The sequence below is a fragment of the Carassius gibelio genome, chromosome B9, assembly GCF_023724105.1.
Source record: "Carassius gibelio isolate Cgi1373 ecotype wild population from Czech Republic chromosome B9, carGib1.2-hapl.c, whole genome shotgun sequence".
Taxonomy (NCBI): domain Eukaryota; kingdom Metazoa; phylum Chordata; class Actinopteri; order Cypriniformes; family Cyprinidae; genus Carassius; species Carassius gibelio.
Window position 1 is genome coordinate 9,468,978 of NC_068404.1, and position 12,965 is coordinate 9,481,942.

Here is a 12,965-nt window from a genome sequence, read left to right on the forward strand (position 1 = left end):
TCGCCGGTCCGCTTTTAAAGGGACAGATGGTCCAAACCTCGTGATGTTTCGAAAAGAACAACATAGCAACGCTGTCCGTCGCTTCCGCATTGACTGACTGCGCTAGTCTCAGTCAATGCGGGAGAATGAATAACTCGAAATGTGCCCTTGCCCACAAACGACGGAGACCAACGCGGATCATACGATGTATATACGTGGTGGGATTCATGGTGAGTGTACTATTTTGTATTTAGAAAGGGTCTTTTGTATGGCATTGATCGCAATGACACATCAGTTGAAGCTGCTGTCAGTAAGTTTGTATACCTCTGATGTCCCTGTTCTGCACATGCAATTATGTTATTCTCAATATCACATGAAATAGATTTGTAACACTTAGAAAAGAATAATTTGAAAACTTAAAACTGTTTCAGGACAGGAGTCTTGTTTTCAAGGGCTCACTGATAATTATATTTTATCTATCATCTGACATCTTATGGCAGATGTTCTTCATTTAGTAGTCTTTATGTTCCCAGTATTATCACATTTGCTTTTTTAGCTTCCCATATTTAAATCAGAATGTAGTTGATGCCTTGGCAATTTATATTCTTGCACCAGTAGAAATTGTTTGTCCTGTCTGGATTTTGCCAACTCCCATGAGAAAGAATGCATTGTCTCTCCGCTTCTTTCCCTCTTAGACAAAAGTTAAAAGTTTTAATTTGATAGAAAGTGCCATTACACTGGATTGAGGTATGGTCATGGTGTGACTTAAATCAAGTCCTTGCCCTGGCATAGCAAACAAGTTCAGTGGTCTACGGCTTTTGTTTAAGTTGCCAAAATTTATGCCAAAAGCTGACACCTTCATTCATTCATTCATTCAATCATTAATTCATTGTTTTTTAGCATGTTGTTGAACTACTTCCCCAAAGCACTGTAATGTTAATAGTTTTTTTTTTAAGTGTGTTTTCAGCTGTCAAGGAATCGGCTATATTTGACCTGATTATGCTGTTTTATCTTTAGAAAACCTCACATCTTAATTGTAACTATGAGTTTTAATTGATTTATTTAATTGATTATTTACTTAAATCTAGAATCAAGTGGGCGAATTGCATTTAAGAATAATATTTAAATCATATGTAATGTCATACAGGTCAATTTAATGTCATATAAAGGTTAAAAAGGCTCATAAAGGTCTGTTCTGCAGTTCAGGATTCGTGTAATCAATAAATTTAAGTGTGTGTGTGTGTGTGTTTCAGGACCTCTTTGGAGTCAGTATGATTATCCCTTTGCTGAGTCATCATGTGAAATCACTAGGAGCAAGTCCTACAGTGGCTGGGATTGTAGGTAAGTCTCTGTTGTTGAGTTCCATTGTGGCTCTGAGATCCAGTAGTAATAACATATTGGATGGAGAATACTCACATTCTCTTGCAAGAATGTTGCAGCTGTAGATCCGAATAGTGATTTTTAGGGTGCACAAAATTAAATCAATGCAAAATAATTTTAATGGAACAATTGCCATTCGTTTTTCTAAATGTAGATGTCCAATTTTGTTTTATTGTACATATCCTATTCTCAAAAGGACCAACGCCAATTTACTTTTCTTACTTTTTTTAGTCAACAGATGACTTCATTGCTGGTGGATTGTAATTTTTATACAAGCAGGTCATTGAAATCACCAGAACATTGCCTGCACCTCGTCTCTGATTAAAAGGGCTGTTTGCATAGCGCATAATGTCAATGGAAATCACCAGCTCAATTGATATTCTCACTGATTTCATGACGCAGGCAGCTTTGATTGTGATCACAAGGTCTTTTTACCTCAACCGTTTGATTGTGAAACTAAAATTATTTTGTTTAGTGATTAATTTATTCAATGATTTTAATTCAGAACGTTGTTTTCCATTGTTGCAGGATCTACATATGGAGTATTACAGCTCTTCTCTAGCACTGTGGTGGTAAGTAGTGATTTTCTTTTTAGTGAGCAGCATTCGCCGCTGTAATATGATTATTAATCTGCTGCTCTCAATTGAATAATCCAGATTTACCTCATCTGATCTGTCTCCATGGAGAATAAAGCACGTATCAAAGTAATTGTTTATTACAATCAACATTACAGGGAAACTCAAACTGCAGGATGCTCTCATGTCTAGAGTGTGTTACTGTAAAATCAGTCCTCATGTTTCCAGTGACGAACACACTAGCACACACATATTTAAACTGGTTAAAGGCTGAAGGGTCACGGGGCTAGTTAAGAAGAGAAGGAGATGTTTGTCTTCTCTTGTATGTTAAGTTTGGAGACAGCAGACAGGAACAGTGAACCTCTATGACATGCCTGTGTAGACCAGAAACTGAGAGAACATAGTAAATCCAATTTAAGTTTATATTGCATTACACCAGTGTGTGTGTGAGTGTGTGTGTGTGTGGCATGCCTCAGACTAATGAATGCTGGTATGAAGATGCCTGCAGTGCTTGCCTCAGGGCCTGCGCCGTTTCATTTGTCAGGTCCGATCTGTCTGCCTTTAGGCTATAAACAAGCTTTCTTTGCCTAGACACTCTCCTTTAATAAACTACTAAGATTCTTATTTAAAGGTTCTGCAATTAATATCACACAGAAAATGTCCTACTACCTGAAAGATATCACTAAAATTGTTTTGCTGTCACATATGCATCTGTGAAAGCACTAGATTCTGTATACAACTAAAAGAATCTGACCATGGGTTGATATTTGTCAGTCATTTTAAAGCTTTTGGTCTCCTGAAGGCGGGGTTTTGGAGTGATCTGTTTTGCTAAGATTAGCTGTTTTGCTAGATTAAGCAAGGTTAGCTCTTTAGCAAAACAGCTAGCATTGCTTACAGCATCTTTACATTGCTATGTTGTGGGAAACAAGATTGTGTATTTTCTGCTATTACCCTTGTGATAAATAAGTATGCTTCAGCATACTTTTGAAAAGAGTATTCGTTATAGAATTCATTTATAAGAATACATTCAGTTTGAACTTGATTATAATGTTTTTTTTTGGCAATTTTAAATTTTTACATTTATATAAAATGCATTTAGCTTAATTTCAGAGTGTATTTTGACACACTAATGTAGGAACTCAGTGCATATTTCATTTCATACCACATTACTTCTATTGACTCTGTTCCCATATATCTACTTTAATTACTGTAATTACACATTTGGAATAATGAAGTTGCAAATTAGTATGTTAAAAATAAACTTTAAATGTAATATTAAATAACATACTACAAGAAAAAAATTAAGCACTTTACATGGGCTTTAGTATGTTAGTCATCAACACATTCAAATAATTTTCCCTGTTTAAAAGACAACAAAATATTATCAAAACCTAAGGATTTAAAAAAAACTTTTAATCTGACACTATTGCAATTTTTTTTTTTTTTTTTTAAGCAAAATGGGTACTATTATTATTTTTGTAATAAGCAACCTTAGTATTGATAATGATCTCTTTTATATATTTCAATATCTCTTATGTGTTGTATTCTCTGATTGGCAGGGAAGTTGGAGTGATGTGGTAGGGAGACGCTATTCACTACTAACATGCCTTTTGCTCAGTGGCTTTGGATATGGCCTGCTGGGTCTGTCCACAAGTATTGCACTCTTTGTGCTGGCCAGGATACCAGTGGGTAAGTATTGGTGTACTTTTGTTCAGATTGCAAAAAAATGTGTGCAGCATAACTGAAATGATCCCCTCCCCTCTTTAAAGGACTCTTTAAGCACTCCTTGTCTATCTGCCGAGCGCTCCTGTCAGATCTTGTGTCGGAGAAAGAGCGGCCTCTAGTGATGGGACACTTTAATGCAGCCTCGAGTGTGGGATTCATCCTTGGACCAGTTGTGGGGGGATATCTCACTGAACATGAGGGTGGTTTTTATTTATCCTCGTTCGTCTGTGCAGCCATTTTCCTTCTTAATGCAGGTGAGCAAGACTGACAGTAGTTCCATGCATAAAGAAAGTGACTTATTCCTTACAAGTACAAACAAGAACAAATACATGTTTTCTGAGATTGCAGTTATCTTGTAATGCATTAAAGGGATAGTTCATAGTTTTCATTGTTTCTGCAAGTGTACATTCAGTACAATTATGTGCACTCATATTTTACACAAGTGATCTTTGTCTGCTACTGTACAGAGCAATTAGTCTACTTATCCAAATGTTGTCTTCTCAGGTTTGGTCTGGATGTTACCTTGGAGTGAGACACTAAATCACCGTATTGATGCAAACGCTAACAGTAAAACCAAACCCAACAAATCCTACGATGAGTTAAAGGACTCCGTCCAGCAGAACTGCTTAGACAAAAACCACTTTCGCAATACTAATGCATCAGCAGTCCGCTGTCAAACCAATGGAGGCTGGAGCTGGAGAGACATGTCCATCATCCATCCTGCCTGGAGACAGCTGACCTCAGTGTGGACACAGATCTGCATGGTGGCTTCCTCCGACATGTGGGACGTGTTCCTGGTGCGTCTTCTAATGGCTGTATCCATAATGCTGTACTACAGTAACTTCTCCTTAGCCATGGAGGAGCGTTTTCAGCTCAAACCAAAGGTGACCGGCTACTTGATCAGCTACAGCAGTATGTTGGGGGCCCTTGCTGGTTGTTTGGTGGGACCCGTCACACACCTTTATGGTAACAACATGTCTGCTTTATTGTTGCATTCTACTGCACTAACCTGCACGTTGATCTTCCTGTATGCCACGGCACCCAACGTCTGGCAGGTCCTGCTCACTTCCACATTCTTTGCCATCTCTACCACTATCGGACGCACATGCATCACTGACTTAGAGCTGCAGCGTGGGGGAGCCCAGGCGAGCGGGACGTTAATCGGAGCGGGACAGTCAGTCACAGCTGTGGGACGGGTCCTAGCACCACTGCTGTCTGGTCTGGCTCAAGAAGTCAGCCCCTGTGGGCCTCCTAGTTTGGGGGTTGTGCTGGGACTGGTAGCTGTGGGTTTGCTCTCCGTGAGGACTCCTAAGTGGGACAGCAAGACAAAGGTTAAAGACAAGATTCCTAAACAATGAGGTGAAAACCACTCAAAGTGACAGAAAGACGAAAGATTGTGATGGCAGCTGTCTTTTTTTCCTCTCAGGTGATGTGATCATTTTTTAGGAGAATGTGGGAGATCTGTATACCAGCTATGAAATGTCACAATGTCAATGTGATATGTCCATCGGTAAGGCTGCTTCCTGTGCCGTCATGCTGAAAGAGTAACTGCATGTGCATATGCAGATTTGATGGAGTCTGATGCAAAGTCTAGTAAGATGAATGTTTATATCATTTATAACATTAATTTAGCTGTTTAGTGGTTGAACACCAGTGGCAAAACTAGCACCATACATTGCTGAAAGACTTTTATTTGTTATATAAAAGTGTTTTATGTGTTGATTTTATGTTTCCTGGCCAAATTTCTGACTATTAGTCATATAAACAAGAAAGGTAAGGCTGATATGCTTCAAAGAAAACGTTAACATTTTGGGCAGGAGAAAAGTAATGTGATTGAGTTTTACTTCACTGTGGCATTAATACTCATTTAACCACATCTTTGGTGCACTTCATAATACTCACTTCCTTCAGTGTTTTAAAGTTAAAAGTCATACAGTTGCCCTGAAGCCTAGCTATGATTTCATTTTATTTTTTTGTAATAAAACTGTACAAAAACCTTGATCAGAATTAACTGTGGGGTCAGTAAGATTTGTTTATTTATTATTTTGAAATAATATATTTTTATTTAGCAAGGATGCATTAAATTGATCAGACATGACAGTAAAGACATTTAAAATGTTACAAAAGATTTGTTTTAAATAAATGCTATTTTTCCCACAAAAATATTAAGCAGCACAACTGTTTTTAACATCGATAATAATACATTTTTGTTGAGCAGCAAATTAGCAAATTAAAATTATTTCTGGAGGATCATGTGACACTGAAGACTGGAGTAATTATGCCAAACATTCAGCATTGCATCACAGGAATATATATATGTATGTATATATATATATATATATATATATATATATATATATATATATATATATATATATATATATATATATATATATATATATATATATATATATATAAAATTGTTTTAGACTGTAATAATATTTCATTCAAAATGACTGTTTTTCATGTATTTTTGTTCAACTAAATACAGCCTTGGTGTGTATAAGAGAAAAAAATATTACAAACTCTTACTGAAACCAAACATTTGTTGTGTATGTGTGGGAAATGTTATCTTATTTTTATTTTTATTAGATTTTTATCATCATCTTAATTTATCTATGTGTTAACAATTATTATTTTAAATGTTTTTTTTATGCTCTTTTTTTTTTTTTACAGTCATAAATACCTAAGAAGTATTACACAAATTTCTGAGTAAGAATATAATACTTTATTTTAATAAAAGAAGCCTGAGCCTATACAAAATCCTGCTGTTCCCTTTCATAGGTCACTTCGATGCTGCGGTGACGTCACCACGTATGGGAACACCTTCGGTGTGACGAATGTCTGAAGCCTTATTTCATCCCGCCAATCCTATTGGCCAAATAGCGCATGGCACCACCCTACGCATGCCCACGCATCATATACCTGGGTGCCGCGCGCCATTTTGCTCAGATTTCATTCCTTCAGGAAAGCGAATCATCTGTGCCCTAAGATCATCTCGCGTTCTCCAGCAATTTTTCTTCAAGTAGTGTTTAACTCCTCTTCGCGGGCGCGATGAGTTTCTGAAAATGCAAGGAGCCGTGTACCAGGTACATCACAGCGCGTGACACTCATGACAGGTGCGTAGTATGTCTTGGTTTGCATCACGCACAGGTGGCGCTTAGCGGCCTTTCTTCCTGTCCCCATTGTGATGGCCTGCGGCTCGGAGTACTGCGCTCCAGGGTGGAAGTATCTTCCCGATGTCGCCCTTGAGTCTAACCCCCGTCATGTCACCTCTGCGACTGCCGAGGCACCGCACGGGGCGATAGCTTGGGGTGACAAGTGTGACATGGATTTCGTGGACAGTGCAGCGCTGGAATATTCTCCACATCGCTCGCTCTCCCCTACCCTGCTGCAGAATAAAAGTTTTATTGAGCCTGTCGTCTTCTCTAATGAGGATTTACAGCCCACACCGGAGGCATGCGGCGCCATTTCCTTCGGTTGTGGACGCTATGATGACAACGTTCTATCCACCGCGGCCTCTGGGTCTGAGGACTTCACTGCCGACACTAGCCCTCTCCCTCCTAGCGGACAGGAGAGGCGTGTTTCCCCCTCCTACAGTGAGCTGTTGGACGTGGTTTCTCGCGCGGTGGGTAAATTGGGGCTGGACTGGGAGGTTGAGAAGGCCGAGGCCCAACCTTCCTCTAAGCTGGACGACCGTTTTTTAAGGATTGGGGCCCTAAGGTTTTTCCACCGGCTCACCAGCGTCAGCGCAAAAGATTAAACCTGAGTTCGGCGGCAAATGCCTCTCGTTCTCGGGCACCGAATAGCAGCTCCTGATCTTTTCGCTGCTTTCCAGGGACTGTGCCCTCCACTAGAGAGCGCTGTTGGACCGCTTTCGCGCATCCGACACTCTCATTGCAGTCCCCATGCTCAAACATTGACTGTCTCGTCGCAAACAGCGCCTCGAGCAGCATTGGATCGAGCTGTAATGCCAAACGCTCCCTTCAGACACTCTGCGCAATCCTGCTTTCGGAATTCGAGGGGCAATTCAAGGGTCCTACACAGACGACCCATTTATGACGGCTCGCACAGCCGCCGCTTTTTCGCTAGCGGCATAGCCCGATGTTCAATCTGTTGGCCTAATTCCTGCTGTGGACACGTTTCAGGATTATACACAATGGGACGCAACGTCTCTTATGCATACACTTCCCCTGTGCACGAACGCCACAGGCTTTTCGTGCCCGGACGTTTTAACGTGTATGACAGCGTTGCAGGAAGCGGAAGTTTTGAGACCGCTAGTATTGTTTCGGGCCACGTGGGAACGCTTGCCCGACATTTCTCAATGGGTGTTACGCACAATTTGTCAAGGATACACCATTCAGTTTCGCCTCCTTTCCGCGGAATTCTTTCCATGGCGGTGAAGCCGACGGAAATAGCGGTGCTGCGACAAGAAATGTCAACTCTGCTGAGCAAAGGGGCTATAGAAGATGTACACCCCTCTCAGGTGGAGGCAGATTTTTACAGCCGTTATTTTGTGGTACCGAAAAAGACGGCGGATTACGGCCCATTCTGGATTTATGCCGTCTGAATCTTGCACTCAGGCCGAGCAAATTCAAGATGTTGACGGTAAAGTCTATTCTGTCTCAGATCCAACCAAACGATTGGTTTATTACGATCGATCAGAAGGATGCGTATTTTCGTATTCATATCATCAAGAGACACAGGAATTCCTCAGATTCGCTTTAGAGGGCAAAGCGTATCAGTACCGCGTTCTTCCCTTTGGCTTGGCTTTAGCGCCCCGTACTTTCTCAAAATGCATGGATGCAGCTCTGGCCCCTTTGCGGCTCCAGGGCGTTCGTGTTTTGAATTACTTGGGCGATTGGCTGGTGCTAGCGCAATCGCAGACTCAGGCACACTCTCATCGGGATCTTGTGCTGAATCATTTAAACAGCCTGGGCTTACGCACGAATTTCCAGAAAATTGTTTTAATCCCCTCTCAACGGATAACCTTTCTGGGAATAGATTTGGATTCTTTGCGCGATGACAGCGAAGCTTTCTCTCCCGCGCGCTCAGTCGATTGCGTCATGCGTGCGGCGCTTCAAAACGGGTCGCACGGTGACAGTGAGATTGTGCCTAAGGCTTTTAGGTCTAATGGCAGCGGCATTCCCCGTAATTCATCTGGGATTACTTCACATGCGCCCTTTTAAGTGGTGGACGAAAAGGCGGAATATTTCAGCCCGTTGTCTTCCGCATCGAACGATTTCGGTCACACGGTGGTGTGTGATGTCGCTAAAACTATGGATGTCGACCGAATTTCTCCTGACCAGTGTTAATTTTGTCAGCAAATTCGGATTTAGTCTTAGTCTTAGTCTTTTGAATAACACACCATTTAGTTTTAGTCACATTTTAGTCATCTGAAATGTTTTAGTCTTAGTCTAGTTTTAGTCGACTAAATATCATAAGAGTTTTAGTCTTAGTCTAGTCTTAAGTCTTTTAGTCTTAGTCTAGTTTTTTTTTTGTAGAACAAAGTCAATTTAGTTGACTTGACTAAATGTTTCCATCAGTCCGTTATGGAATGTTATTTATAAAATAAACATAAGGCCTGCTCACAATGAAAAATATACATGCTCTCTGAAAAAGATATGCATTCGTCATGAATGATATGCAATGCAGTACAGTATTATTGAAATAGACAACCACCTATATTATATTTGTATTGTATGTTCATTCTATTTCTTTATTTGTGCTATTTACACAAAGTTTACATTTTCTTTAAGTTTGTTTTTGTTCATTTAAAATAGCACTGCATAGTCTTTACTGTAAAATAAAATACACAATCAAACCAAAATGTATTCAGACACCTTCAACGTTTTTTACAATATCACAGTTTATTTGCTGTAGTTTAGAAATTGGTAATAAAATATGACAATAACTCTGGGTTAAACTGTGTCAGAACAACAAATTCATCTTGATAATGTCTGATGCAATGCTTGGTTCAGTCTGTGGTGTGAAAAGGTTGCATTAGCAATTAAAGAAAGAAACACATGCTCAGGTCCCTAATGATTTTTTTTTTTTTTTTGTATTTTTTAGTCACTAGTAAAACAATATAATCTATTCTATCTGATTTTTGGATTGACTTTGGATAAATTCTTGTTAAAACTACAAAGTAATTCAATCAAGAGCAGTGAGTGATTTACTTTCATTTTCATACATTAAAGACACTGACAGCAGAGCTAGTAAATTAGGCGCGGTCACTTTAAGAGACAAATGCATCCATTATAAAGATACGCATCCGATTTCTTTCCAACTCTTTACTTTCACTGAAGACATAACTACAGACTTTTTCGAACACACTTTCCAAGACGGGTATTTCGACATATTTAGTATGTATTTGTTGTCGGTACAAAAGCAAGAAGACTTTGAGACGCGTCTCTGCTTGCTCCCTGAACACCAGAACACCGCGCTGCTGAATTGAGCTCTTTCACTTTTCACTCTTTTTCTTATGTTTATTTAAAATGCGATTTGTATTTGTTCGTTCATGTGCAGGAGGACGCAAACGTCCTGAAGGAGAGCTCGGTTCAGTGTTGCGCGAGTAACCAGCTGCTGAGTTCAACTTTCCCGCATCGCGGGGCTGAAGCCAACTTGATGTGTTGAATGCTCGGGTCGGAGCACGTTATAAAACGTATTCTTAAAATACACATTTCTGTTTTAATAAATGCTCATATTAAAACATAGCATTACACATAACTAGGTACAAAAATAATCAGTGAAACACTTATGCTTTTTAAAATGGCTCGGCTGCTTCTGCATAGATCAACCTACCCTCAAAGATTCGCTCTGATTGGATCTCTTCTCCATTCGTCCCTCCCATATATTTTCGTCTCATTTTTATTCGTTGACTAAAGTGTCAGTTACATTTCGTCACGTTTTTCGTCATCATATCTGACTTTTTTTTAGTTTTTATTTAGTTTTCGTCCGTGAAAAAGGTTAGTTGACGAATATTTTTCGTCATAGTCTTCGTCAACGAAATTAACACTGCTCCTGACCGGGGTTCGGCTGGGAATTTGTGCTTTCTGAGAGACTGTCACGACGAACGCGTCTTTGACCGGTTGGGGGGCTGTTTGTCAAGGGCGCCCAGCCCACAGAGTGTGGACAGCAGCTCAACGCAGCTGGCACATAAACAGGTTGGAATTACTGGCAGTTTTTCTGGCTCTCCAGTATTTCTCGAATCTGCTGATCGGCCGTCATGTGCTGCTCAGATCAGACAACACAGCGGTTGTGTCATACCTGAATCATCAGGGATGATTACGCTCTCGCCCCCTGTGCAGGCTGGCGAGACATGTTCTTCTTTGGTCTCAGAACAAATTTCTGTCGATCTGAGCTGTTCATGTCCCCAGCCGATTGAACTTCGGAGCGGATTTGCTGTCCAGACAGGCTCTGGAACAAGGGGAATGGAGATTACACCCCAAGACGGTGAATCTCTTATGGCTGATTTTCGGCGAAGCGAAAGTGGATTTATTTGCGAAGAACATGACTACGCATTGCCCGCTATGGTTCTCCCTATGTCCCCCATAGGGATGCGTGGATGCATTAGCTCACAGCTGGCCCAGGACCAGTTTGTATGCTTTTCCCCCGATTCGTCTGATCCCAGCTGTATTATCCAGAATACGGCTGGACAGAGTGGAACAGCTGCTGCTGGTGGCTCCGCGATGGCACACGTAGGTTTGCGGACCTGATCAGTCTGTTAGCGGGGATTTATTATCACAAGCACAGGGACTGATTTGGCACCCGAGGCCAGATCTATGGAAACTGTGGGTGTGGCCTCTGAGCGGAGTGCATTAGTATGTCCTGGTCTTTCCGTTGAAACTACTGAGACTTTACTGAATTCTAGAGCAGCTTCTACGAGACGCTTATATGCTTTCAAGTGGAGACTATTTACAGCCTGGTGTGGAAATCGTAATGTGGATCCAGTTTACTGCCCAGTGGCTTCAGTACTGGAGTTCCTTCAGGACCGTTTTTCTGATGGTGTGACACCAGCCACTCTAAAGGTTTAAGTGGCAGCCATTTTAGCTTACTGGTTTCTCGTTTCATACAGGGTGCGCGACGGCTGAGGCCTTTCCGCCCCGTGCGAGTTCCTTCATGGAATTTATCCATTGTGTTGCAGGGTTTATCAGGGCATCCGTTTGAGCCCTTGGAAACTGTACCGGATAAAATCCTGACACTGAAGACACTTCTTCTTATGGCTTTATCCTCCCTCAAGAGAGTTGGGGATTTACAGGCTCTCTCTGTCTCACCCTCATGCATGGAATTTGCACCGGGCTCTGTAAAGGTGCTTTTGCGACCGAGGCCTAATTATGTTCCTAAGGTCGCATCTAATCCCTTTCGCTTTCAGCAAGTGGTCCTGGAAGCTTTACCCCCTGCTGAGGCGGGGTCAGGAGATCTAAGTCTTTGCCCTGTGAGAGCTTTAAAGGCTTATGTGGATCGTACAGCCCCAATGGCGTGAGTCTGACCAGCTGTTTGTCTGTTTTGGACATAAGATTAAAGGCTATGCGGTTACAAAACAGCGCATGTCCCATTGGCTGGTGGAGGCAATATCTTTAGCCTATGAGGCGCGCAGACTCGCTTCGCCCTTAGGAGTTAAAGCTCATTCCACTAGAGCTGTGGCTTCTTCTCAAGCTTTTCTCAGTGGATTTTCTATGGATGATATCTGAGCTGCGGCAGGATGGTCCTCACCAAGCACTTTTATCAATTTTTTTATTATTTAATTTTTTTAAGTCCTACAGTCTGGATGTGAGGATGGCTCCTGGGTTCTCTCTGCTTGAGCAGATGCTTCCTCGGATCCCAGCTATCAGGTACGTCAGGCGTTATGGTATAGCGTTCACATACGTAGTGACATCACCGCAGCATCGAAGTGACCTATGAAAGGGAACATCTCGGTTCCGTATGTAACCATGGTTCCCTGAATAGGGAACGAGATGCTGCGGTCCTGGCCGTGCCATACTTTGATAGCATTCTTCTTCTTCAGTCATGAAATCTGAGCGAAATGGCGCGCGTCACCCAGGTATATGATGTGTACGCATGCGTAGGGTGGTGCCATGCACTATTTGGCCAGTAGGATTGGCGAGATGGTATAGGGCTTCAGACATTCGTAACACCGAAGGTGTTCCCATACGTGGTGACCACACCGCAGCATCTCGTTCTCTATTCAGGGAACCATGGTTAAGTAACCGAGATGTTATATTATTTTAGTTTCTTTTATAGCTCATTGAAAAAGTATGTGATGCATGCCAGAGGAAAATGATCTCATGCATTAAAAGACTGTTT

General features: G+C 41.4%; 1 protein-coding gene across 2 annotated transcripts; it reads left to right on the plus strand.

The window, feature by feature from the left end:
* The first annotated feature begins 61 nt into the window (after nt 1-61).
* Nucleotides 62-5,381, plus strand: LOC127964643 (major facilitator superfamily domain-containing protein 9-like). 2 transcript variants are annotated; one of them, XM_052564909.1, is made up of 7 exons: nt 62-209; nt 1,233-1,320; nt 1,888-1,931; nt 3,494-3,623; nt 3,704-3,913; nt 4,164-4,990; nt 5,086-5,381. In XM_052564909.1, exons 1-7 carry the CDS (start codon nt 126-128, stop codon nt 5,092-5,094), a joined length of 1,392 nt encoding a protein of 463 aa, XP_052420869.1. In that variant the 5' UTR covers nt 62-125; the 3' UTR covers nt 5,095-5,381. The 2 variants fall into 2 exon arrangements, with proteins under 2 accessions (XP_052420869.1, XP_052420868.1); XM_052564908.1 differs by having other exon boundaries at nt 4,164-5,381.
* Nucleotides 5,382-12,965: the final 7,584 nt, after the last annotated feature.

Excerpts from the sequence above, each read along its gene's own strand:
- LOC127964643 (XM_052564908.1), top strand. The coding sequence starts at position 126 with ATGAATAACTCGAAATGTGCCCTTGCCCACAAACGACGGAGACCAACG. Across the intron at positions 1,321-1,887 it reads TACAGTGGCTGGGATTGTAG|GATCTACATATGGAGTATTA; the intron begins GTAAGTCTCTGT and ends CCATTGTTGCAG. Across the intron at positions 3,914-4,163 it reads CATTTTCCTTCTTAATGCAG|GTTTGGTCTGGATGTTACCT; the intron begins GTGAGCAAGACT and ends TTGTCTTCTCAG.